General features: G+C 49.6%; 1 protein-coding gene across 2 annotated transcripts in view; it reads right to left on the reverse strand.

Moving 5' to 3' along the window:
* sipa1l1 (signal-induced proliferation-associated 1 like 1) overlaps nucleotides 1–26,838 on the reverse strand; it is a 95,483-nt gene that overhangs the window by 28,384 nt on the left and 40,261 nt on the right. Inside the window, exons 11-15 of one of the 2 annotated variants that reach the window (XM_065026185.1) lie at nucleotides 17,203–17,370; nucleotides 16,982–17,088; nucleotides 16,247–16,441; nucleotides 12,646–12,789; nucleotides 11,796–11,929 (exon numbers count right to left, since the gene is read on the reverse strand). In XM_065026185.1, the coding sequence (XP_064882257.1) occupies nucleotides 11,796–11,929; nucleotides 12,646–12,789; nucleotides 16,247–16,441; nucleotides 16,982–17,088; nucleotides 17,203–17,370 (748 nt within the window). Of the gene's footprint in view, nucleotides 1–11,795; nucleotides 11,930–12,645; nucleotides 12,790–16,246; nucleotides 16,532–16,981; nucleotides 17,089–17,202; nucleotides 17,371–26,838 lie in introns of both variants that reach the window. The other variant, XM_065026184.1, reaches the window with a different exon arrangement.

Raw genomic sequence — 26,838 nt, forward strand, 5'->3', positions numbered from 1 at the left:
TGGGTTATACTGGACTGGGTTATACTGGACTGGATTATACTGGACTGGGTTATACTGGACTGGGATATACTGGACAGGGTTATACTGGACAGGGATATACTGGACTGGGATATACTGGACTGGGATATACTGGGTTGGGTTATACTGGACAGGGTTATACTGGACAGGGTTATACTGGACTGGGTTATACTGGACTGGGTTATTCTGGACTGGGTTATTCTGGACTGGGTTGGGTTATACTGGGTTGGGTTAACCTGGACTGGGTTCTACTGGACTGGGTTATACTGGACAGGGTTATACTGGGTTGGGTTAACCTGGGTTGGGTTATACTGGACTGGACTGGGTTATACTGGACTGGGTTATACTGGACTGGACTGGGTTATACTGGACTGGGTTATACTGGACTGGGATATACTGGACAGGGTTATACTGGACAGGGTTATACTGGACTGGGTTGGGTTCTACTGGACTGGGTTGGGTTCTACTGGTTATACACCCCTTCAAATTGGTTGATTCGGCTGTTTCAGCCACACCCGTTGCTGACGAGCACACAGTCATGCAATTTCCATAGACAAACACTGGCAGTAGAATGGCCTGTACTGAAGAGCTCAGTGATTTTCAACGTGGCATCGTCATAGGATGCCACCTCTCCAACAAGTCAGTTGGTCAAATGTCTGCCCCCGGTGAACTGTAAGTGCTGTTATTGTGAAGTGAAAACGTTGAGGAGCAACAACGGCTCAGCGGCGAAGTGGTAGGCCACACATGCTCACAGAACTGGACCTGTACTCGGTTCCAACACTCACTACCCGAGTTCCAAACTGCCTCTGGAAGCCATGTCAGCACAAAAACTGTTGGTCGGGAGCTTCATGAAATGGGTTTCCATGGCCAAGCCTAAGATCACCACGTGCAATGCCAAGTGTCGTCTGGAGTGGTGTAAAGCTCGCAGCCATTGGATTCTGGAGCCGTGGAAACGCGCTCTCTGGAGTGATGAATCACACTTCACCATCTGGCAGTACGACAATCGAATTTGGGATTGTCGGTTGCCAAGAAAACGCTACCCGCCCCAATGCAACTGTAAAGTTTGGTGGAGTAGGAATAATGGTCTGGGGCTGTTTTTCATGGTTCAGGCTAAGCCCCTTAGTTCCAGTGAAGGGAAATCTTAACGCTACAGCATACAATGACATTCTAGATCATTCTGTGCTTCCAGCTTTGTGGCAACAGTTTGGGGAAGGCCCTTTCCTGTTTCAACATGACAATGCCCCCCGTGCACAAAGCGAGGTCCATACAGAAATGGTTTGTCGAGATCAGTGAGGAAGAACTTGACTAGCCTGCACAGAGCCCTGACCTCAACCACATCGGACATCGTTGGGATGAATTGGAATGCCGACTGCGAGTCAGACCTAATCGCCCCAACATCAGTGCCCGACCTCACTAATGCTCTTGTGGCTGAATGGAAGCAAGTCCCCGCAGCAATGTTCCAACATCTAGTGGAAAGCCTTCCCAGAAGAGTGGAGGCTGTTATAGCAGCAATGCTCCAACATCTAGTGGAAAACCTTCCCAGAAGAGTGGAGGCTGTTATAGCAGCAATGCTCCAACATCTAGTGGAAAACCTTCCCAGAAGAGTGGAGGCTGTTATAGCAGCAATGTTCCAACATATAGTGGAAAGCCTTCACAGAAGAGTGGAGGCTGTTATAGCAGCAAAAGGAGAGACCAACTCCATATTAATGCCCGTGATTATGCAATGAGATGTTAGACGTGTCCACATACTTTTGGTAATGTAGTGTAGATCTGTGTGGCATGCGTAGACGATGTAATCTGATTTGACATTGCTGAAGAGACATTCAAAATGGGGTTTTAACAGTGGCTCTTAGAAGTGTGTATATGTGTGTGTATATATACTGTATACGTGTGTGTGTGTGTGTGTGTGTGTTCTGACAGGGGGAAGAGAGGTATGGCTGAAGTGTAGGGCTGTCAGTGCTGTCAAAGCCAACAGCCGAAGCCAACAGCCGTTTCATACAGGAAGAGCCATAGGGGAGCACTACTGTCACCCACAGCAGCAGGTACGCACACAAACATGATATAATATGTGACAGAGAGGAGGCTCTCTCTCTCTGTGTGTGTTTAGGAGTAGGTGTGTGTTTAGGAGTAGGTGTGTGTTTAGGAGTAGGTGTGTGTTTAGGAGTAGGTGTCTTTAGGAGTAGGTGTCTTTAGGAGTAGGTGTGTGTTGTGTGTTTAGGAGTAGGTGTGTTTAGGAGTAGGTGTGTGTTTAGGAGTAGGTGTGTCTTTAGGAGTAGGTGTGTCTTTAGGAGTAGGTGTGTGTTAGGTGTGTGTTTAGGGTGTGTGTTTAAGGGGTAGGTGTGTGTTTAGGAGTAGGTGTGTGTTTAGGAGTAGGTGTGTGTTTAGGAGTAGGTGTGTGTTTAGGAGTAGGTGTGTGTTTAGGAGTAGGTGTGTGTTTAGGAGTAGGTGTGTGTGTTTAGGAGTAGGGGTGTGTGTTTAGGAGTAGGTGTGTGTTTAGGAGTAGGTGTGTGTTTAGGAGTAGGTGTGTGTTTAAGGGGTAGGTGTGTGTTTAGGTGTGTGTTTAGGAGTAGGTGTGTGTTTAGGAGTAGGTGTGTGTTTAGGAGTAGGTGTGTGTTTAGGAGTAGGTGTGTGTTTAGGAGTAGGTGTGTGTTTAGGAGTAGGTGTCTTTAGGAGTAGGTGTGTGTTGTGTGTTTAGGAGTAGGTGTGTGTAGGTGTGTGTTTAGGAGTAGGTGTGTGTTTAGGAGTAGGTGTGTGTTTAGGAGTAGGTGTGTGTTTAGGAGTAGGTGTGTGTTTAGGAGTAGGTGTGTTTAGGTTTAGGTGTGGTGTGTGTTTAGGAGTAGGTGTGTGTTTAGGAGTAGGTGTGTGTTTGGTGTGTGTTTAGGAGTAGGTGTGTGTTTAGGAGTAGGTGTGTGTTTAGAGTAGGTGTGTGTTTAGGAGTAGGTGTGTGTTTAGAGTAGGTGTGTGTTTAGGAGTAGGTGTGTGTTTAGGAGTAGGTGTGTGTTTAGGAGTAGGTGTGTGTTTAGGAGTAGTGTGTGTTTAGGGAGTAGGTGTGTGTTTAGGAGTAGGTGTGTGTTTAGGGTAGGTGTGTGTTTAGGTGTGTGTTTAGGAGTAGGTGTGTGTTTAGGAGTAGGGTGTGTGTTTAGGAGTAGGTGTGTGTTTAGGAGTAGGTGTGTGTTTAGGAGTAGGTGTGTGTTTAGGAGTAGGTGTGTGTTTAGGAGTAGGTGTGTGTTTAGGAGTAGGTGTGTGTTTAGGAGTAGGTGTGTGTTTAGGAGTAGGTGTGTGTTTAGGAGTAGGTGTGTGTTAGGTGTGTGAGTAGGTGTGTGTGTTTAGGAGTAGGTGTGTGTTTAGGAGTAGGTGTGTGTTTAGTAGGGAGTAGGTGTGTGTTTAGGAGTAGGTGTGTGTTTAGGAGTAGGTGTGTGTTTAGGAGTAGGTGTGTGTTTAGGAGTAGGTGTGTGTTTAGGAGTAGGTGTGTGTTTAGGAGTAGGTGTGTGTTTAGGAGTAGGTGTGTGTTTAGGAGTAGGTGTGTGTTTAGGAGTAGGTGTGTGTGTTTAGGAGTAGGTGTGTGTTTAGGAGTAGGTGTGTGTTTAGGAGTAGGTGTGTGTTTAGGATGGTAGGTGTGTGTTTAGGTGTGTGTTTAGGGTAGGTGTGTGTTTAGGAGTAGGTGTGTGTTTAGGGTGTGTGTTAGCAGTGTGTGTTTAGGAGTAGGTGTGTGTTGTGTGTTTAGGAGTAGGTGTGTGTTTAGGAGTAGGTGTGTGTTTAGGAGTAGGTGTGTGTTTAGGAGTAGGTGTGTGTTTAGGAGTAGGTGTGTGTTTAGGAGTAGGTGTGTGTTTAGGAGTAGGTGTGTGTTTAGAGTAGGTGTGTGTTTAGAGTAGGTGTGTGTTTAGAGTAGGTGTGTGTTTAGGAGTAGGTGTGTGTTTAGGAGTAGGTGTGTGTTTAGGAGTAGGTGTGTGTTTAGGAGTAGGTGTGTGTTTAGGAGTAGGTGTGTGTTTAGGAGTAGGTGTGTGTTTAGGAGTAGGTGTGTTTAGGAGTAGGTGTGTGTTTAGGAGTAGGTGTGTGTTTAGGTGTGTGTTTAGGTAGGTGTGTTTAGGAGTAGGTGTGTGTTTAGGAGTAGGTGTGTGTTTAGGTGTGTGTTTAGGAGTAGGTGTGTGTTTAGGAGTAGGTGTGTGTTTAGGAGTAGGTGTGTGTTTAGGAGTAGTAGGTGTGTGTTTAGGAGTAGGTGTGTGTTTAGGAGTAGGGGTGTGTGTTTAGGAGTAGGTGTGTGTTTAGGTGTGTGTAGGGTAGGTGTGTGTTTAGGAGTAGGTGTGTGTTTAGGAGTAGGTGTGTTTAGGAGTAGGTGTGTGTTTAGGAGTAGGTGTGTGTTTAGGAGTAGGTGTGTGTTTAGGAGTAGGTGTGTGTTTAGGAGTAGGTGTGTGTTTAGGGTAGGAGTAGGTGTGTGTTTAGGAGTAGGTGTGTTTAGGAGTAGGTGTGTGTTTAGGAGTAGGTGTGTGTTTAGGATTAGGTGTGTGTTTAGGGTAGGTGTGTTTAGGAGTAGGTGTGTGGTGTGTGTTTAGGAGTAGGTGTGTTTAGTGTGTGTGTTTAGGAGGTGTGTGTGTGTTTAGGAGTAGGTGTGTGTTTAGGAGTAGGTGTGTGTTTAGGAGTAGGTGTGTGTTTAGGAGTAGGTGTGTGTTTAGGAGTAGGTGTGTGTTTAGGAGTAGGTGTGTGTTTAGGAGTAGGTGTGTGTTTAGGAGTAGGTGTGGTTTAGGAGTAGGTGTGTGTTTAGGGTAGGTGTGTGTTTAGGAGTAGGTGTGTTTAGGAGTAGGTGTGTGTTTAGGAGTAGGTGTGTGTAGGTGTGTTTAGGAGTAGGTGTGTGTTTAGGAGTAGGTGTGTGTTTAGGAGTAGGTGTGTGTTTTTAGGTGGAGTAGGGTGTGTGTTTAGGAGTAGGTGTGTGTTTAGGAGTAGGTGTGTGTTTAGGAGTAGGTGTGTGTTTAGGAGTAGGTGTGTGTTTAGGAGTAGGTGTGTGTTTAGGAGTAGGTGTGTTTGTAGGTGTGTGTGTTTAGGAGTAGGTGTGTGTTTAGGAGTAGGTGTGTGTTTAGGAGTAGGTGTGTGTTTAGGAGTAGGTGTGTGTTTAGGAGTAGGTGTGTGTTTAGGAGTAGGTGTGTGTTTAGGAGTAGGTGTGTTTAGGAGTAGGTGTGTGTTTAGGAGTAGGTGTGTTTAGGAGTAGGTGTGTGTTTAGGAGTAGGTGTGTGTTTAGGAGTAGGTGTGTTTAGGAGTAGGTGTGTGTTTAGGAGTAGGTGTGTGTTTAGAGTAGGTGTGTGTTTAGGAGTAGGTGTGTGTTTAGGAGTAGGTGTGTGTTTAGGAGTAGGTGTGTGTTTAGGAGTAGGTGTGTGTTTAGGAGTAGGTGTGTGTTTAGGTGTGTGTTTAGGAGTAGGTGTGTGTTTAGGAGTAGGTGTGTGTTTAGGAGTGTGTGGTGTGTGTTTAGGAGTAGGTGTGTGTTGTGTGTTTAGGAGTAGGTGTGTGTTTAGGAGTAGGTGTGTGTTTAGGAGTAGGTGTGTGTGTTTAGGAGTAGGTGTGTGTTTAGGAGTAGGTGTGTGTTTAGGAGTAGGTGTGTGTTTAGGAGTAGGTGTGTGTTTAGGAGTAGGTGTGTGTTTAGAGTAGGTGTGTGTTTAGGAGTAGGTGTGTGTTTAGGAGTAGGTGTGTGTTTAGGTGTGTGTTTAGGAGTAGGTGTGTGTTTAGGAGTAGGTGTGTGTTTAGGAGTAGGTGTGTGTTTAGGAGTAGGTGTGTGTTTAGGAGTAGGTGTGTGTTTAGGAGTAGGTGTGTGTTTAGGAGTAGGGTGTGTGTGTTTAGGAGTAGGTGTGTGTTTAGGAGTAGGTGTGTGTTTAGGAGTAGGTGTGTGTTTAGGAGTAGGTGTGTGTTTAGGAGTAGGTGTGTGTTTAGGAGTAGGTGTGTGTTTAGGAGTAGGTGTGTGTTTGTGTTTAGGAGTAGGTGTGTGTTTAGGAGTAGGTGTGTGTTTAGAGTAGGTGTGTGTTTAGGAGTAGGTGTGTGTTTAGGAGTAGGTGTGTGTTTAGGAGTAGTGTGTGTTTAGGAGTAGTGTGTGTTTAGAGAGTAGGTGTGTGTTTAGGAGTAGGTGTGTGTTTAGGAGTAGGTGTGTGTTTAGGAGTAGGTGTGTGTTTAGGAGTAGGTGTGTGTTTAGGTAGGTGTGTGTGTTTAGGGTAGGTGTGTGTTTAGGTAGGTGTGTGTTTAGAGTAGGTGTGTTTAGGAGTAGGTGTGTGTTTAGGAGTAGGTGTGTGTTTAGGAGTAGGTGTGTGTTTAGGAGTAGTGTGTGTTTAGGAGTAGGTGTGTGTTTAGGAGTAGGTGTGTGTTTAGGAGTAGGTGTGTGTTTAGGAGTAGGTGTGTGTTTAGGAGTAGTGTGTGTGTTTAGGTAGGTGTGTGTTTAGGAGTAGGTGTGTGTTTAGGAGTAGGTGTGTGTTTAGGAGTAGGGTGTGTGTTTAGGAGTAGGTGTGTGTTTAGGTAGGTAGGTGTGTGTTTAGGAGTAGGTGTGTGTTTAGGAGTAGGTGTGTGTTTAGGGAGGTGTGTGTTTAGGTAGGTGTGTGTTTAGGAGTTTAGGTGTGTGTTTAGGAGTAGGTGTGTGTTTAGGAGTAGGTGTGTGTTTAGGAGTAGGTGTGTGTGTTTAGGAGTAGTGTGTGTTTGTGTTTAGGAGTAGGTGTGTGTTTAGGAGTAGGTGTGTGTTTAGGAGTAGGTGTGTGTTTAGGAGTAGGTGTGTGTTTAGGAGTAGGGTGTGTGTTTAGGAGTAGGTGTGTGTTTAGGAGTAGGTGTGTGTTTAGAGTAGGTGTGTGTTTAGGAGTAGGTGTGTGTTTAGAGTAGGTGTGTGTTTAGGAGTAGGTGTGTGTTTAGGAGTAGGTGTGTGTTTAGAGTAGGTGTGTGTTTAGGAGTAGGTGTGTGTTTAGGGAGTGTGTGTTTAGGAGTAGGTGTGTTTAGGAGTAGGTGTGTGTTTAGGAGTAGGTGTGTGTTTAGGTAGGTGTGTAGGTGTGTGTTTAGGAGTAGGTGTGTGTTTAGGAGTAGGTGTGTGTTTAGGAGTAGGTGTGTGTTTAGGAGTAGGTGTGTGTTTAGGAGTAGGTGTGTGTTTAGGAGTAGGTGTGTGTTTAGGAGTAGGTGTTAGGAGTAGGTGTGTGTTTAGGAGTAGGTGTGTTGTGTGTTTAGGAGTAGGTGTGTGTGTTTAGGAGTAGGTGTGTGTTTAGGAGTAGGTGTGTTTTAGGGAGTAGGTGTGTGTTTAGGAGAGGTGTGTAGGTGTGTGTTTAGGAGTAGGTGTGTGTTTAGGGCAGGTAGGTGTGTGTTTAGGAGGTGTGTTTAGGAGTAGGTGTGTTTAGGAGTAGGTGTGTGTGTTTAGGAGTAGGGTGTGTGTTTAGGAGTAGGTGTGTGTTTAGGAGTAGGTGTGTGTTTAGGAGTAGGTGTGTGTTTAGGAGTAGGTGTGTGTTTAGGAGTAGGTGTGTGTTTAGGAGTAGGTGTGTGTTTAGGAGTAGGTGTGTGTTTAGGAGTAGGTGTGTGTTTAGGAGTAGGTGTGTGTTTAGGAGTAGGTGTGTGTTGTGTGTTTAGGAGTAGGTGTGTGTTTAGGAGTAGGTGTGTGTTTAGAGTAGGTGTGTGTTTAGGTAGGTGTGTTTAGGAGTGGAGGTGTGTGTTTAGGAGTAGGAGTGTGTGTTTAGGAGTAGTGTGTGTTTAGGAGTAGGTGTGTGTTTAGGAGTAGGTGTGTGTTTAGGAGTAGGTGTGTGTTTAGGAGTAGGTGTGTGTTTAGGAGTAGGTGTGTGTTTAGGAGTAGTGTTGTGTGTTTAGGAGTAGGTGTGTGTTTAGGAGTAGGTGTGTGTTTAGGAGTAGTGTGTGTTTAGGAGTAGGTGTGTGTTTAGGAGTAGGTGTGTGTTTAGGAGTAGGTGTGTGTTTAGGAGTAGTGTGTGTGTGTTTAGGAGTAGGTGTGTGTTTAGGAGTAGGTGTGTGTTTAGAGTAGGTGTGTGTTTAGGAGTTTAGGTGTGTGTTTAGGAGTTTAGGTGTGTGTTTAGGAGTAGGTGTGTGTTTAGGAGTAGGGTGTGTGTTTAGGAGTAGGTGTGTGTTTAGGAGTAGGGGTGTGTGTTTAGGAGTAGGTGTGTGTTTAGGAGTAGGTGTGTGTTTAGGAGTAGTGTGTGTGTTTAGGAGTAGGTGTGTGTTTAGGAGTAGGTGTGTGTTTAGGGGTAGGTGGTGTGTGTTTAGGGTAGGTGTGTGTTTAGGGGTAGGTGTGTGTTTAGGAGTTTAGGTGTGTGTTTAGGAGTAGGTGTGTGTTTAGGAGTAGGTGTGTGTTTAGGTAGGTGTGTGTTTAGGAGTAGGTGTGTGTTTAGGAGTAGGTGTGTGTTTAGGAGTTTAGGTGTGTGTTTAGGAGTAGGTGTGTGTTTAGGAGTAGGTGTGTGTTTAGGAGTAGGTGTGTGTTTAGGAGTAGGTGTGTGTTTAGGAGTAGGTGTGTGTTTAGAGTAGGTGTGTGTTTAGGAGTAGGTGTGTGTTTAGGAGTAGGTGTGTGTTTAGGAGTATGTGTAGGTGTGTTTAGGAGTAGGTGTGTGTTTAGGAGTAGTGTGTGTGTTTAGGAGTAGGTGTGTGTTTAGGAGTAGGTGTGTGTTTAGGAGTGTGTAGGTGTGTGTTTAGGAGTTTAGGTGTGTGTTTAGGGAGTAGGTGTGTTTTAGAGTAGGTGTGTGTTTAGGAGCAGGTGTGTTTAGGAGTAGGTGTGTGTTTAGGAGTAGGTGTGTGTTTAGGAGTAGGTGTGTGTTTAGGAGTAGGTGTGTGTTTAGAGTAGGTGTGTGTTTAGGAGTAGGTGTGTGTTTAGGAGTAGGTGTGTGTTTAGGAGTAGGTGTGTGTTTAGGAGTAGGTGTGTGTTTAGGAGTAGGTGTGTGTTTAGAGTAGGTGTGTGTTTAGGAGTAGGTGTGTGTTTAGGAGTAGTGTGTGTTTAGGAGTAGGTGTGTGTTTAGGAGTAGGTTTGTGTGTTTAGGAGTAGGTGTGTGTTTAGGAGTAGGTGTGTGTTTAGGAGTAGGTGTGTGTTTAGGAGTAGGTGTGTGTTTGTGTGTTTAGAGTAGGTGTGTGTTTAGGAGTAGGTGTGTGTTTAGGAGTAGGTGTGTGTTTAGAGGTGTGTGTTTAGGGTGTGTGTTTAGGAGTAGGTGTGTGTTTAGGAGTAGGTGTGTGTTTAGGGAGTGTTTAGGTGTGTGTTTAGGAGTAGGTGTGTGTTTAGAGTAGGTGTGTGTTTAGGAGTAGGTGTGTGTTTAGGAGTAGGTGTGTGTTTAGGAGTAGGTGTGTGTTTAGGAGTAGGTGTGTGTTGTGTGTTTAGGAGTAGGTGTGTGTTTAGGAGTAGGTGTGTGTTTAGGAGTAGGTGTGTGTTTAGAGTAGGTGTGTGTTTAAGGGGTAGGTGTGTGTTTAGGAGTAGGTGTGTGTTTAGGAGTAGGTGTGTGTTTAGGAGTAGGTGTGTGTTTAGGAGTAGGTGTGTGTTTAGGAGTAGGTGTGTGTTTAGGAGTAGGTGTGTGTTTAGGAGTAGGTGTGTGTTTAGGAGTAGGTGTGTGTTTAGGAGTAGGTGTGTGTTTAGGAGTAGGTGTGTGTTTAGGGAGGTGTGTGTAGGAGTAGGTGTGTGTTTAGGAGTAGGTGTGTGTGTTTAGGAGTAGGTGTGTGTTTAGGAGTAGGTGTGTGTTTAGGAGTAGGTGTGTGTTTAGGGTAGGTGTGTGTTTAGAGTAGGTGTGTGTTTAGGTGTGTGTTTAGGAGTAGGTGTGTGTTTAGGAGTAGGTGTGTGTTTAGGAGTAGGTGTGTGTGTTTAGGAGTAGGTGTGTGTGTTTAGGAGTAGGTGTGTGTTTAGGAGTAGGTGTGTGTTTAGGAGTAGGTGTGTGTTTAGGAGTAGGTGTGTGTTTAGGAGTAGGTGTGTGTTTAGGAGTAGGTGGTTTGTGTGTTTAGGAGTAGGTGTGTGTTTAGAGTAGGTGTGTGTTTAGGTGTGTGGAGTAGGTGTGTGTTTAGGGAGTAGGTGTGTGTTTAGGAGTAGGTGTGTGTTTAGGAGTAGGTGTGTGTTTAGGAGTTTAGGTGTGTGTTTAGGAGTAGGTGTGTGTTTAGGAGTAGGTGTGTGTTTAGGGTAGTGTGTGTTTAGGAGTAGGTGTGTGTTTAGGAGTAGGTGTCTTTAGGAGTAGGTGTGTGTTGTGTGTTTAGGAGTAGGTGTGTGTTTAGGAGTAGGTGTGTGTTTAGAGTAGGTGTGTGTTTAGGAGTAGGTGTGTGTTTAGGAGTAGGTGTGTCTTTAGGAGTAGGTGTGTCTTTAGGAGTAGGTGTGTGTTTAGAGTAGGTGTGTGTGTTTAGGAGTAGGTGTGTTTAGGAGTAGGTGTGTGTTTAGGAGTAGGTGTGTGTTTAGGAGTAGGTGTGTGTTTAGAGTAGGTGTGTGTTTAGGAGTAGGTGTGTGTTTTAGTTTAGGAGTAGGTGTGTGTTTAGGGAGTAGGTGTGTGTTTAGGAGGTGTGTTTAGGTGTGTGTTTAGGAGTAGGTGTGTTTAGGAGTAGGTGTGTGTTTGTGTTGTGTGTTTAGGAGTAGGTGTGTGTTTAGGAGTAGGTGTGTGTTTAGGAGTAGGTGTGTGTTTGTGGAGTAGGTGTGTGTTTAGGAGTAGGCGTGTGTTTAGGAGTAGGCGTGTGTTTAGGAGTAGGTTTGTGTGTTTAGAGAGTAGGTGTGTGTTTAGAGTAGGTGTGTGTTTAGAGTAGGTGTGTGTTTAGCGTGTGTTTAGAGTGTGTGTTTAGGAGTAGGTGTGTGTTTAGGAGTAGGTGTGTGTTTAGGAGTAGGTGTGTGTTTAGGAGTAGGTGTGTGTTTAGGAGTAGGTGTGTGTTTAGGAGTAGGTGTGTGTTTAGGAGTAGGTGTGTGTTTAGGAGTAGGTGTGTGTTTAGGAGTAGGTGTGTGTTTAGGAGTAGGTAGGTGTGTGTTTAGGAGTAGGTGTGTGTTTAGGAGTAGGTGTGTGTTTAGGAGTAGGTGTGTGTTTAGAGTAGGTGTGTGTTTAGGAGTAGGTGTGTGTTTAGGAGTAGGTGTGTGTGTGCATTGAAAGTACTCAACATCTCACAGTAACGTGTTCTACTTTCTTTCAACCAGAGTATGTTTTTTCTGTAATACCATGACATCACTATGGTCCAATATATTTCTGTAATACTATGACATCACTATGGTCCAATATCTTTCTGTAATACTATGACATCACTATGGTCCAATATCTTTCTGTAATACTATGACATCACTATGGTCCAATATCTTTCTGTTATACTATGACATCACTATGGTCCAATATATTTCTGATATACTATGACATCACTATGGTCCAAGATATTTCTGTAATACTATGACATCACTATGGTCCAATATATTTCTGTTATACTATGACATCACTATGGTTCAATATATTTCTGATATACTATGACATCACTATGGTCCAATATCTTTCTGTAATACGATGACATCACTATGGTCCAATATCTTTCTGTTATACTATGACATCACTATGGTCCAATATCTTTCTGTAATACTATGACATCACTATGGTCCAATATCTTTCTGTTATACTATGACATCACTATGGTCCAATATCTTTCTGTAATACTATGACATCACTATGGTCCAATATCTTTGTTATATTATGACATCACTATATCATGATGCCCAATACTCTGCTTCTTGTCAGTGGTTTGACAGTATGTCTGGACATCACTGCAGACAACAATGTGAATATCTGGGAGTAGGAATAAAGCACTCTTTTCTTTCTATATTAGCAATTCTCTTTCCCATTGGTCAATCTCACCTGTAGAACCTCTGTCGGTCCCGCCCCCTTCCTCCCCTCTCGGCCAATTAGGTGTGGACTTGCCACTAGCCCCGCCTTCTCCTACCACCTGTCGCTCTGTAGACAGAGGGGAGTGTTGTCTGTGTTCTCCAAACCTAGAGCACGCGCACACACACACACACACACACACACACACAACCAATTGAATAAAAATGTTGGGCATGATGTCGCCCACAGAACATAAAGGCAGACATGTCATTTGCTAGGAACACAACATGTGCCATATTATAATAACAAAGATAAAGACAATTCATGTAAAGTACATTCAAAAGGACAGTTATGGGCAGAAGTTGCTTTCCTCTGCATGAACTAATTCATGGGCTACGTACCAAACGGCAAACTATTCCCTACATAGGGAATAAAGATGCCATTTGCATCTTTATACAATTCATGGACAGAGCCGTGAGGAACTTGACGTTCGGCTTCTCTGTAATGGATACAAGCTGGTCAACAGGCACCACAGCGTTTTCACATGGGGAAAAAAACTAAAAACAATTGTTGGATATAGTGCTTCGTTCCTTTCCAATCATCTCCCATTTCAACATCTTCCTTAACTATTACATAAAGGGTTGTGTTAAGTACGCTACAGACTATGAACACACTCAAATCAAATCAAATGTATTTATATAGCCCTTCGTACATCAGCTGATGTCTCAAAGTGCTGTACAGAAACCCAGCCTTAAAACCCCAAACAGCAAGCGATGCAGGTGTAGAAGCACGGTGGCTAGGAAAAACTCCCTAGAAAGATCAAAACCTAGGAAGAAACCTGGATAGGAACCAGGCTATGAGGGGTGGCCACTCCATCTCTTACCCCTCGGGCATGGACTTCTGAGTCCTCCAAAGCTGCAAGGTGTCACTGGAGAAGGAGAGGTTGGACAGGGAAGATCGGTTGTGAGGAGAACGGCCCAGTGCCAGAGAGGAGACCGGAGCATAGTTCTCACTGCCTGGAGACATTCTGGAGGGGTTGAGATAACACAGAATAGATATTAACCCTCTAACCCAGACCCTAACCCAGACCCTAACCCAGATCCAAAACCTAACCCAGACCCTAACCTAGACCCTAACCCTGACCCAGATCCTAACCCAGACCCTGACCCAAACCTTAACCCAGACCCAGATCCTAACTCAGACCCTAACCTAGACCCAGATCCTAACCCTGACCGAGACCCAGACCCTAACCCTGACCCAGATCCTAACCCTGACCCTAACCCAGACCTAGACCCAAACCCTGACCCAGATCCTAACCATAACCTGACCCAGATCCTAACCCAGACCCTGATCCTAACCCAGACCCTGACCATAACCTAGACCCTAACCCAGACCCTGACCCAGACATTGACCCAGACCCTAACCTAAACCCATACCCTGACCATAACCCAGACCATGACCCTAACCTAGACCCAAACCCAGACCCTACCCTGACCATAACCCAGACCCTGAACATAACCCAGACCCTGACCTAGACCCTGACCCAGACCATAACCCAGACCCTGACCCTAACCTAGACCCTGAACATAACCTAGACCTGACCATAACCCAGATCCTAACCCTGACCCAGATCCTAACCCTGACCATAACCTAGATCCTGACCATAACCCAGATCCTAACCCAGATCCTGACCATAACCCAGACCCTAACCCAGACCCTGAACATAACCCATACCCTAACCCAGATCCTAAACCAGACCCAGATCCTAACCCAGACCCTGACCCTAACCCATACCCTGAACATAACCCAGACCCTATTCCTGACCCAGACCCTAACCCAGACCCTGATCCTAACCCCAGACCCTGGTCATAACCCAGACCCAAATCCTAACCCTAACCCAGATCCTAACCCTGACCCTAACCCAAACCCCAACTCAGATCCTGACCATAACCTAGACCCTAACACTGACCCTAACACAGACCCTGACCCAGATCCAAAACCTAACCCAGACCCTAACCCTGACCATAACCCAGACCCTGACCCAGACCCTAACCTAGACCCTAGACCCTAACCATAACGCAGACCTTAACCATAACCCAGACCCTAACTCTGACCCTAACCCAGACCCTAACCATAACCCAGACCTTAACCATAACCCAGACCCTAACCCAGACCATGAAGATAACCCTGATCCTAACCCTGACCATAACCCAGACCCTGACCCTGATCCTAACCCAGACCCTGATCCTAACCCAGACCCTGACCATAACTCAGACCCTAACCCTGACCATAACCTAGACCCTAACCCTGACCATAACCCAGACCCTTACCCAGACCATAACCCAGACCCTGATCCAGACATTGACCCAGACCCTAACCGAAACCCAGACCCTAGCCCATACCCTGACCATAACCCAGACCATGACCCTAACCTAGACCCAAACCCAGACCCTAACCCTGACCCAGATCCTAACCCTACCCTGACCATTACCCTAACCCAGACCCTGACCTATAACCTGACCCAGACCATAACCCAGACCCTGACCCAGACCTTAACCCTGAACATAACATAGACCCTGACCATAACCCAGATCCTAACCCTGACCCAGATCCTAACCCTGACCATAACCTAGACCCTGACCATAACCCATATCCTAACCCTGACCCAGATCCTGACCCTAACCCAGACCCTGAACATAACCCATACCCTAACCCAGATCCTAACCCAGACCCAGATCCTAACCCATACCCTGAACATAACCCAGACCCTATTCCTGACCCTAACCCTGATCCTAACCCAGACCCTGATCCTAACCCAGACCCTGGTCATAACCATAACCCAGATCCTAACCCTGACCCTAACCTAGACCCTAACCCAAACCCCAACTCAGATCCTGACCATAACCTAGACCCTAACACAGACCCTGACCCAGATCCAAAACCTAACCCAGACCCTAACCATAACCCAGACCCTGACCATAACCCAGACCCAGACCATAACCTAGACCCTAACCATAACCCAGACCTTAACCATAACCCAGACCCTAACTCTGACCATAACCCAGACCCTAACCCAGACCCTAACCATAACCCAGACCTTAACCATAACCCAGACCCTAACCCAGACCATGAAGATAACCCTGACCCAGACCCTGATCCTAACCCTGACCATAACCCAGACCCTGACCCAGACCCTGATCCTAACCCAGACCTTAACCATAACCCAGACCCTAACCATAACCCAGACCTTAACCATAACCCAGACCCTAACCAAGACCATGAAGATAACCCTGACCCAGACCCTGACCATAACCCAGACCCTGACCCAGACCCTGATCTTAACCCAGACCCTGATCCTAACCCAGACCCTGATCCTAACCCAGACCCTAAACCTGACCATAACCTAGACCCTAACCCTGACCATAACCCAGACCCTAACCCTGACCATAACCCAGACCCTTACCCAGACCCTTAGCCAGACCATAACCCAGACCATAACCCAGACCCTGATCGACATTGACCCAGACCCTAACCGAAACCCAGACCCTAGCCCATACCCAGACCATGACCCTAACCCAGACCCTGACCCAGATCCTAACCTGACCATAACCCAGACCCTGACCTAGACCCAGACCATAACCCAGACCCTGACCCTAACCCTGAACATAACCTAGACCCTGACCCAGACCCTAACCCTGAACATAACCTAGACCCTAACCATAACCCAGACTACAACCCAGACCCTAACCCAGACCCTGACCCAGTGCCAGAGAGGAAACCAGAGCATAGTTCTCACTGCCTGGAGACTTTCTGGAGGGGGGGGTTATCAGAGAAGAAACATGCCTCTCCCTCTCCTATGTCCCTCCCCTTCTCCTCTCCTCTCCTCTCCCCTTCTCCTCTCCCCTCCCCTTCTCTCCTCTCCTCTCCTCTCCCCTTCTCCCTTCTCTCTCCTCTCCCCTTCTCCTCTCCTCTCCCCTTCTCCCTCTCCTCTCCTCTCCCCTTCTCCTCTCCTCTCCCCTTCTCTCCCCTACCTCCCTCCCCTTCTACCCTACCTCCCCCTCCCCTTCTCCCCTACCTCCCTCCCCTTCTCCCCTACCTCTCTCCTCTCCTCTCCCCTACCTCTCTCCTCTCCCCTCCTCTCTCCTCTCCTCCTCCTCTCCTCTCCCCTACCTCCCTCCTCTCCTCTCCCCTACCTCCCTCCTCTCCTCTCCCTCTCCCTCCTCCCTCTCCTCTACCTCCCCTTCTCCTCTCCCCTACCCCTCCCTCCCCCTCTCCCTACCTACCTCCCTCCCCCCTACCTACCTCCCTCCCCCTCTCCCTACCTACCTCCCTCCCCTTCTCTCCCCTCCCCTACCTCCCTCCCCTCTCTCTCCCTACCTACCTCCCTCCCCTTCTCTCCCCTACCTACCTCCCTCCCCTTCCCTCCCCTACCTCCCTCCCCTTCTCCTCTCCCCTACCTACCTCCCTCCCCTTCTCTCCCCTACCTCTTGGTATCCAGCGGCCGTCCATCACTACTAACACTGCGTGGTATAGCAGCGTTTCTCTCTGGGCGTTCAGCAGACAGGGTCTTCCCCCCAGAGCTCCCCAGGCTGACGGCCCGGTTGGGGGTGTGCGGCTGGGGGGAGGCCGTCAGGGACTGCTGGGGGCTACTGGAGGTTCTCTGCCACTTGTTGTCTTTGCTGCGGAACGGGAATTTGTAGTCAAACGAACCACTCTCACCACTGCTCTTATACTCAACCACTGGGATACGATAGAGCTCAGAGCAACCTCTGTAGAGAGAGAGAGGGGGGAGAGAGAGAGGGAGGAAGAGCCAGGGGGAGGAAGAGCCAGGGGGAGGAAGAGAGAGAAGGGGAGTTGGAGGAGCCAGGGGGAGGAAGAGAAAGGAGGAGGAAGAGCCAGGGGGAGGAAGAGAAAGGAGGAGGAAGAGCCAGGGGGAGGAAGAGCCAGGGGAGGAAGAGCCAGGGGAGGAAGAGCCAGGGGAGGAAGAGCCAGGGGAGGAAGAGCCAGGGGAGGAAGAGCCAGGGGGAAGGAAGGGCCAGGGGGAGGAAGAGCCAGGGGGAGGAAGAGCCAGGGGGGGGAAGAGAGAGGAGGGTCAGGTAAGAAGCAGAGGTTAGACTCCATACACATGGTTGACATGATAATGACGACCTCAGAATCACTAATCTGACCATCACACACACACACACACACACACCAACCCCTCTGACAAACACACACACCTGCGTGGCGTAGCGTCTTCGTGCGGGGGTATGATGACCACCCTGACGGTGACCGACGTCCTCAGCAGGTCGATCATCTGCTCGTGGGTCAGAGTCGCCACGGCAACCTTGACGGAATGGTTGATTTTATACCATTATGTGGTATCAATAATAATTTACAAACAAAACACACAAGAATGATCCAACGACACAATGAAATCTACAACTTTAAAATGACATACCTTGCAGATTTCGACCAATCGGCTGCCCTGCCTCAGCCCGGCCTGCCAGGCGTACCCGTACGATTCTACCTCTGCCACGATGCCCTCGTAGTTGACATGGAAACCCAGCTGGCCCAGCCCGTTACGACGTAGTGTCATCTCAGATGTCTCACAACCCTTAGTCAGGTACTGGTGGGGGGGGTAGAGAGAGAGAGAAGGAGAGAGAGAGAGAGAGAGAGAGGGGAGGGAGGGGGAGAAGTGGGAGAGAGAGATAGGGGAGGGGGGAGAAGTGGGAGAGAGAGAGATAGGGGAGGAGAAGTGGGAGAGAGAGAGAGGAGGGGGGAGGAGAAGTGGGAGAGAGAGAGGAGGAGGGGGAGAAGTGGGAGAGAGAGAGAGAGGAGGGGGAGAAGTGGGAGAGAGAGAGGAGGGGGGGAGAAGTGGGAGAAAGAGAGAGGAGGGGGAGAAGTGGGAGAGAGAGAGGGGGAGGAGAAGGGGAGAGAGAGGGGGAGAGTGGGAGAGAGAGGGGGGAGAAGTGGGAGAGAGAGAGGAGGGGGAGAAGTGGGGAGAGAGAGAGAGGAGGGGGGAGAAGTGGGAGAGAGAGAGGAGGGGGGAGAAGAGAGGGGAGAGTGGGAGAGAGAGGAGGGGAGAAGTGGGAGAGAGAGAGGAGGGGGAGAAGTGGGAGAGAGAGAGGAGGGGGAGAAGTGGGAGAGAGAGAGAGGAGGGAGGGGAGAAGGGGGGAGAGAGAGAGGAGGGGGAGAAGTGGGAGAGAGAGAGGAGGGGGAGAAGTGGGAGAGAGAGAGAGAGGGGGGAGAAGTGGGAGAGAGAGAGAGGAGGGGGAGAAGTGGGAGAGAGAGGAGAGGAGGGAGGAGAAGTGGGAGAGAGAGAGAGGAGGGGGAGAAGTGGGAGAGAGAGAGAGAGGGGGAGAAGTGGGAGAGAGAGAGAGGAGGGGAGAAGTGGGAGAGAGAGAGAGGAGGGGAGAAGTGGGAGAGAGAGAGAGGAGGGGAGAAGTGGGGAGAGAGAGGAGGGGAGAAGTGGGAGAGAGAGAGGAGGAGGGGGAGAAGTGGGAGAGAGAGAGAGAGGGGGAGAAGTGGGGGAGAGAGAGAGAGAGTGGGAGAGAGGGGAGAAGAAGTGGGAGAGAGAGAGAGGGGGAGAGTGGGAGAGGAGGGGGAGAAGTGGGGAGAGAGGGGGGAGTGGGAGAGAGAGAGAGAGAGAGAGAGAGAGAGAGAGAGGAGGTGATTAGTTTGTTTGCAGTGCAACATAACAAATAACAGCCGTCAGTCAGGAGGATAGACAGAATGAGTAGTAAGTGATCAAGCATGTTCAATTGTGCAATTGAAAGCACTGTAGACAGAGCCCGGTCTGAGGCAGACAGAGCCCGGTCTGAGGCAGACAGAGACTGGTCTGAGGCAGACAGAGCCCGGTCTGAGGCAGACAGAGACTGGTCTGAGGGAGACAGAGAGCCTGGTCTGAGGCAGACAGAGCCCGGTCTGAGGCAGACAGAGCCCGGTCTGAGGCAGACAGAGCCCGGTCTGAGGCAGACAGAGCCCTGTCTGAGGTAGACAGAGACTGGTCTGAGGGAGACAGAGACTGGTCTGAGGTAGACAGAGACTGGTCTGAGGGAGACAGAGACTGGTCTGAGGGAGACAGAGACTGGTCTGAGGGAGACAGAGACCGGTCTGAGGTAGACAGAGACCGGTCTGAGGTAGACAGAGACCGGTCTGAGGTAGACAGAGACTGGTCTGAGGTAGACTGGTCTGAGGGAGACAGAGACCGGTCTGAGGGAGACAGAGACCGGTCTGAGGTAGACAGAGACCGGTCTGAGGTAGACAGAGACCGGTCTGAGGGAGACAGAGACTGGTCTGAGGTAGACTGGTCTGAGGTAGACAGAGCCCGGTCTGAGGGAGTCAGAGACTGGTATGAGGGAGTCAGAGACTGGCCTGAGGGAGACAGAGACTGGCCTGAGGGAGACAGAGACTGGCCTGAGGGAGACAGAGACTGGCCTGAGGGAGACAGAGACTGGCCTGAGGGAGACAGAGACTGGCCTGAGGGAGACAGAGACTGGCCTGAGGGAGACAGAGACTGGTCTGAGAGACAGAGACTTGTCAGGGAGACAGGTCTGAGGGAGACAGAGACTGGTCTGAGAGAGACAGAGACTTGTCTGAGGGAGACAGAGACTTGTCTGAGGGAGACAGAGACTTGTCTGAGGGAGACAGAGATTGTGTTGAGGTAGATAGAGAGTTTTGGGTTCGTAATACTCTCTGCAGTGTGTGTATGTGTGTGTGTGTGTGTGTGTGTGTGTGTCTGTATGTTAGACCTCTTGCAGGAAGATGAGTGTGGGTTTATGAAGTACCAATATATTATTCCTCTGTCTCCTTCCTCCCGCTCCCTCACACAAAGGTGTCAGCAGCGACTGAAGAGCAACGCATCCCTAGATACACTCATTTGAAAATTGTGTCTTAAAGTGTTTATGACCAACTGCATTTCCCTCTTCTTGAATGGATCTACTAACACACAACAGACACACACTCTTTGCGGTGTGTGTGTGTGTGAGTGAGTGAGTGAGTGAGTGAGTGAGTGAGTGAGTGAGTGAGTGAGTGAGTGAGTGAGTGAGTGAGTGAGTGAGTGAGTGAGTGATAAGGAGGGAGAGAGTGAGTGAGTGAGAGATAAGGAGTGAGTGAGTGAGTGAGTGAGAGATAAGGAGTGAGTGAGTGATGAGGGAGAGAGTGAGTGAGTGAGTGATGAGGGAGAGTGAGTGAGTGAGTGAGAGATGAGGGAGAGAGTGAGTGAGTGAGTGATGAGGGAGAGAGTGAGTGAGTGAGAGATGAGGGAGAGCGTGAGTGAGTGAGAGATGAGGGAGAGCGTGAGTGAGTGAGAGATGAGGGAGAGAGTGAGTGAGTGAGTGAGTGAGTGAGTGAGTGAGTGAGTGTGTGTGTGTGTGTGTGTGTGTGTGTGTGTGTGTGAGTGTGTGTGTGTGAGTGTGAGCTGGAGGAAATGGAGGAAGTCTTTCAGAACCAGATGGTGATTACATAAGGAAATGGTTTTACCTCGCTTGTTGCTATGGTAACAGATAAGAGCCATCACCCAAGCAAATTATGAGTTAGGCTTTGTCCCAAGTGGCACCCTATTCCCTATATAGGTCACAACTCAGGGAACAGGGTACACTACTCAGGGAACAGGGTACACTACTCAGGGAACAGGGTACACTACTCAGGGAACACTACTCAGGGTACACTACTCAGGGAACACTACTCAGGGAACACTACTCAGGGAACACTACTCAGGGAACACTACTCAGGGAACAGGGTACACTACTCAGGGAACACTACTCAGGGAACACTACTCAGGGAACACTACTCAGGGAGCAGGGAACACTACTCAAGGAACAGGGAACACTACTCAGGGAACAGGGTACACTACTCAGGGAACACTACTCAGGGAACACTACTCAGGGAACACTACTCAGGGAACAGGGTACACTACTCAGGGAACAGGGAACACTACTCAGGGAACAGGGTACACTACTCAGGGAACACTACTCAGGAACAGGGAACACTACTCAGGAACAGGAACACTACTCAGGGAACAGGGAACACTACTCAGGGAACAGGGAACACTACTCAGGGAGCAGGGAACACTACTCAGGGAGCAGGGAACACTACTCAGGGAACAGGGTACACTACTCAGGGAACAGGGTACACTACTCAGGGAACACTACTCAGGGAGCAGGGTACACTACTCGGGGAACAGGGTACACTACTCGGGGAACAGGGTACACTACTCGGGGAACAGGGTACACTACTCGGGGAACAGGGTACACTACTCGGGGAGCAGGGAGCACTACTCAGGGTACAGGGTACACTACTCGGGGAGCAGGGAACACTACTCAGGGTACAGGGAACACTACTCAGGGAACACTACTCAGGGAACAGGGAACACTACTCAGGGAACAGGGAACACTACTCAGGGAACAGGGAACACTACTCAGGGAACAGGGAACACTACTCAGGGAACAGGGAACACTACTCAGGGAACAGGGAACACTACTCAGGGAACAGGGAACACTACTCAGGGAAAAGGGAACACTACTCAGGGAACAGGGAACACTACTCAGGGAACAGGGAACACTACTCAGGGAGCAGGGAACACTACTCAGGGAGCAGGGAACACTACTCAGGGAGCAGGGAACACTACTCAGGGAACAGGGAACACTACTCAGGGAACAGGGAACACTACTCAGGGAACACTACTCAGGGAACACTACTCAGGGAACACTACTCAGGGAACAGGGTACACTACTCAGGGAGCAGGGAACACTCCTCAGGGAACACTCCTCAGGGAACAGGGAACACTACTCAGGGAGCAGGGTACACTACTCAGGGAACAGGGAGCACTACTCAGGGAGCAGGGAGCACTACTCAGGGAGCAGGGAACACTACTCAGGGTACAGGGTACACTACTCAGGGTACAGGGTACACTACTCAGGGAGCAGGGAACACTACTCAGGGAACACTACTCAGGGAACACTACTCAGGGAACACTACTCAGGGAACAGGGTACACTAATCAGGGAGCAGGGAACACTACTCAGGGAACACTACTCAGGGAACAGGGAACACTACTCAGGGAACACTACTCAGGGAACAGGGTACACTACTCAGGGAGCAGGGAACACTATTCAGGGAGCAGGGAACACTACTCAGGGAACACTACTCAGGGAGCACTACTCAGGGAGCACTACTCAGGGAACAGGGTACACTACTCAGGGAGCACTACTCAGGGAACAGGGTACACTACTCAGGGAGCACTACTCAGGGAACACTAGTCAGGGAACAGGGTACACTACTCAGGGAACACTACTCAGGGAACAGGGAACACTACTCAGGGAACACTACTCAGGGAGCAGGGAACACTACTCAGGGAGCAGGGAACACTACTCAGGGTACAGGGTACACTACTCAGGGAGCAGGGAACACTACTCAGGGGACACTACTCAGGGAACACTACTCAGGGAACACTACTCAGGGGACACTACTCAGGGAACAGGGTACACTAATCAGGGAGCAGGGAACACTACTCAGGGAACACTACTCAGGGAACAGGGAACACTACTCAGGGAACACTACTCAGGGAACAGGGTACACTACTCAGGGAGCAGGGAACACTACTCAGGGAGCAGGGAACACTACTCAGGGAACACTCCTCAGGGAACAGGGAACACTACTCAGGGAGCAGGGTACACTACTCAGGGAACACTACTCAGGGAGCACTACTCAGGGAACAGGGTACACTACTCAGGGAGCACTACTCAGGGAACACTAGTCAGGGAACAGGGTACACTACTCAGGGAGCAGGGAACACTATTCAGGGAGCAGGGAACACTACTCAGGGAACAGGGTACACTACTCAGGGAACAGGGTACACTACTCAGGGAGCACTACTCAGGGAACACTAGTCAGGGAACAGGGTACACTACTCAGGGAGCACTACTCAGGGAACACTAGTCAGGGAACAGGGTACACTACTCAGGGAACACTACTCAGGGAACACTACTCAGGGAACACTACTCAGGGAGCAGGGAACACTACTCAGGGAGCAGGGAACACTACTCAGGGTACAGGGTACACTACTCAGGGAGCAGGGAACACTACTCAGGGAACACTACTCAGGGAACAATACTCAGGGAACAATACTCAGGGAACACTACTCAGGGAACAGGGTACACTAATCAGGGAGCAGGGAACACTACTCAGGGAACAGGGAACACTACTCAGGGAACACTACTCAGGGAACAGGGTACACTACTCAGGGAGCAGGGAACACTACTCAGGGAGCAGGGAACACTACTCAGGGAACACTCCTCAGGGAACAGGGTACACTACTCAGGGAACACTACTCAGGGAGCACTACTCAGGGAACAGGGTACACTACTCAGGGAACAGGGAACACTACTCAGGGAACAGGGAACACTACTCAGGGAACAGGGAACACTACTCAGGGAGCAGGGAACACTACGCAGGGAGCAGGGAACACTACGCAGGGAGCAGGGAACACTACTCAGGGAGCAGGGAACACTACTCAGGGAACACTACTCAGGGAACACTACTCAGGGAACAGGGTACACTACTCAGGGAGCAGGGAACACTCCTCAGGGAACACTCCTCAGGGAACAGGGAACACTACTCAGGGAGCAGGGTACACTACTCAGGGAACAGGGAGCACTACTCAGGGAGCAGGGAGCACTACTCAGGGAGCAGGGAGCACTACTCAGGGAGCAGGGAACACTACTCAGGGTACAGGGTACACTACTCAGGGAGCAGGGAACACTACTCAGGGAGCAGGGAACACTACTCAGGGAACACTACTCAGGGAACACTACTCAGGGAACACTACTCAGGAACACTACTCAGGAAACACTACTCAGGAAACACTACTCAGGGAACAGGGTACACTAATCAGGGAGCAGGGAACACTACTCAGGGAACACTACTCAGGGAACAGGGAACACTACTCAGGGAACACTACTCAAGAAACAGGGTATACTACTCAGGGAGCAGGGAACACTATTCAGGGAGCAGGGAACACTACTCAGGGAACACTACTCAGGGAGCACTACTCAGGGAACAGGGTACACTACTCAGGGAGCACTACTCAGGGAACACTAGTCAGGGAACAGGGAACACTACTCAGGGAACACTACTCAGGGAACACTAGTCAGGGAACAGGGTACACTACTCAGGGAACACTACTCAGGGAGCAGGGAACACTACTCAGGGAGCAGGGAACACTACTCAGGGTACAGGGTACACTACTCAGGGTACAGGGTACACTACTCAGGGAGCAGGGAACACTACTCAGGGGACACTACTCAGGGAACACTACTCAGGGGACACTACTCAGGGGACACTACTCAGGGAACAGGGTACACTAATCAGGGAGCAGGGAACACTACTCAGGGAACACTACTCAGGGAACAGGGAACACTACTCAGGGAACACTACTCAGGGAACAGGGTACACTACTCAGGGAGCAGGGAACACTACTCAGGGAGCAGGGAACACTACTCAGGGAACACTCCTCAGGGAACAGGGAACACTACTCTCAGGGAACACTACTCAGGAGCAGGGAACACTACTCAGGGAGCACTACTCAGGGAACAGGGTACACTACTCAGGGAGCACTACTCAGGGAACACTAGTCAGGGAACAGGGTACACTACTCAGGGAGCAGGGAACACTATTCAGGGAACAGGGTACACTACTCAGGGAGCAGGGAACACTATTCAGGGAGCAGGGAACACTACTCAGGGAACACTACTCAGGGAGCACTACTCAGGGAACAGGGAACACTACTCAGGGAGCACTACTCAGGGAACACTAGTCAGGGAACAGGGTACACTACTCAGGGAGCACTACTCAGGGAACACTAGTCAGGGAACAGGGTACACTACTCAGGGAACACTACTCAGGGAACAGGGAACACTACTCAGGGAACACTACTCAGGGAGCAGGGAACACTACTCAGGGTACAGGGTACACTACTCAGGGAGCAGGGAACACTACTCAGGGAACACTACTCAGGGAACACTACTCAGGGAACAATACTCAGGGAACACTACTCAGGGAACAGGGTACACTAATCAGGGAGCAGGGAACACTACTCAGGGAACAGGGAACACTACTCAGGGAACACTACTCAGGGAACAGGGTACACTACTCAGGGAGCAGGGAACACTACTCAGGGAGCAGGGAACACTACTCAGGGAACACTCCTCAGGGAACAGGGAACACTACTCAGGGAGCAGGGTACACTACTCAGGGAACACTACTCAGGGAGCACTACTCAGGGAACAGGGTACACTACTCAGGGAACAGGGAACACTACTCAGGGAACAGGGAACACTACTCAGGGAGCAGGGAACACTACTCAGGGAGCAGGGAACACTACGCAGGGAGCAGGGAACACTACTCAGGGAGCAGGGAACACTACTCAGGGAACAGGGAACACTACTCAGGGAACACTACTCAGGGAACACTACTCAGGGAACAGGGTACACTACTCAGGGAGCAGGGAACACTCCTCAGGGAACACTCCTCAGGAACAGGGAACACTACTCAGGGAGCAGGGTACACTACTCAGGGAACAGGGAGCACTACTCAGGGAGCAGGGAGCACTACTCAGGGAGCAGGGAGCACTACTCAGGGAGCAGGGAACACTACTCAGGGTACAGGGTACACTACTCAGGGAGCAGGGAACACTACTCAGGGAACACTACTCAGGGAACACTACTCAGGAAACACTACTCAGGAAACACTACTCAGGGAACACTACTCAGGGAACACTACTCAGGGAACAGGGTACACTAATCAGGGAGCAGGGAACACTACTCAGGGAACACTACTCAGGGAACAGGGAACACTACTCAGGGAACACTACTCAGGGAACAGGGTACACTACTCAGGGAGCAGGGAACACTATTCAGGGAGCAGGGAACACTACTCAGGGAACACTACTCAGGGAGCACTACTCAGGGAACAGGGTACACTACTCAGGGAGCACTACTCAGGGAACACTAGTCAGGGAACAGGGTACACTACTCAGGGAGCACTACTCAGGGAACACTAGTCAGGGAACAGGGTACACTACTCAGGGAACACTACTCAGGGAACAGGGAACACTACTCAGGGAACACTACTCAGGGAGCAGGGAACACTACTCAGGGAGCAGGGAACACTACTCAGGGTACAGGGTACACTACTCAGGGAGCAGGGAACACTACTCAGGGAACACTACTCAGGGAACACTACTCAGGGAACACTACTCAGGGAACAGGGTACACTAATCAGGGAGCAGGGAACACTACTCAGGGAACACTACTCAGGGAACAGGGAACACTACTCAGGGAACACTACTCAGGGAACAGGGTACACTACTCAGGGAGCAGGGAACACTACTCAGGGAGCAGGGAACACTACTCAGGGAACACTACTCAGGGAGCAGGGCACACTACTCAGGGAACAACAGGGTACACTACTCGGGGAACAGGGTACACTACTCAGGGAACACTAGTCAGGGAACAGGGTACACTACTCAGGGAGCAGGGAACACTATTCAGGGAGCAGGGAACACTACTCAGGGAACACTACTCAGGGAGCACTACTCAGGGAACAGGGTACACTACTCAGGGAGCACTACTCAGGGAACAGGGAACACTACTCAGGGAACACTACTCAGGGAGCAGGGAACACTACTCAGGAGCAGGGAACACTACTCAGGGTACAGGGTACACTACTCAGGGAGCAGGGAACACTACTCAGGGAACACTACTCAGGGAACAATACTCAGGGAACAATACTCAGGGAACACTACTCAGGGAACAGGGTACACTAATCAGGGAGCAGGAACACTACTCAGGGAACACTACTCAGGGAACAGGGTACACTACTCAGGGAGCAGGGAACACTACTCAGGGAGCAGGGAACACTACTCAGGGAACACTCCTCAGGGAACAGGGAACACTACTCAGGGAGCACTACTTAGGGAACACTACTCAGGGAACAGGGTACACTACTCAGGGAGCACTACTCAGGGAACACTAGTCAGGGAACAGGGTACACTACTCAGGGAGCACTACTCAGGGAACACTAGTCAGGGAACAGGG

The sequence above is a fragment of the Oncorhynchus nerka genome, linkage group LG13 (assembly GCF_034236695.1).
Source record: "Oncorhynchus nerka isolate Pitt River linkage group LG13, Oner_Uvic_2.0, whole genome shotgun sequence".
Classification (NCBI taxonomy): Eukaryota; Metazoa; Chordata; class Actinopteri; order Salmoniformes; family Salmonidae; genus Oncorhynchus; species Oncorhynchus nerka.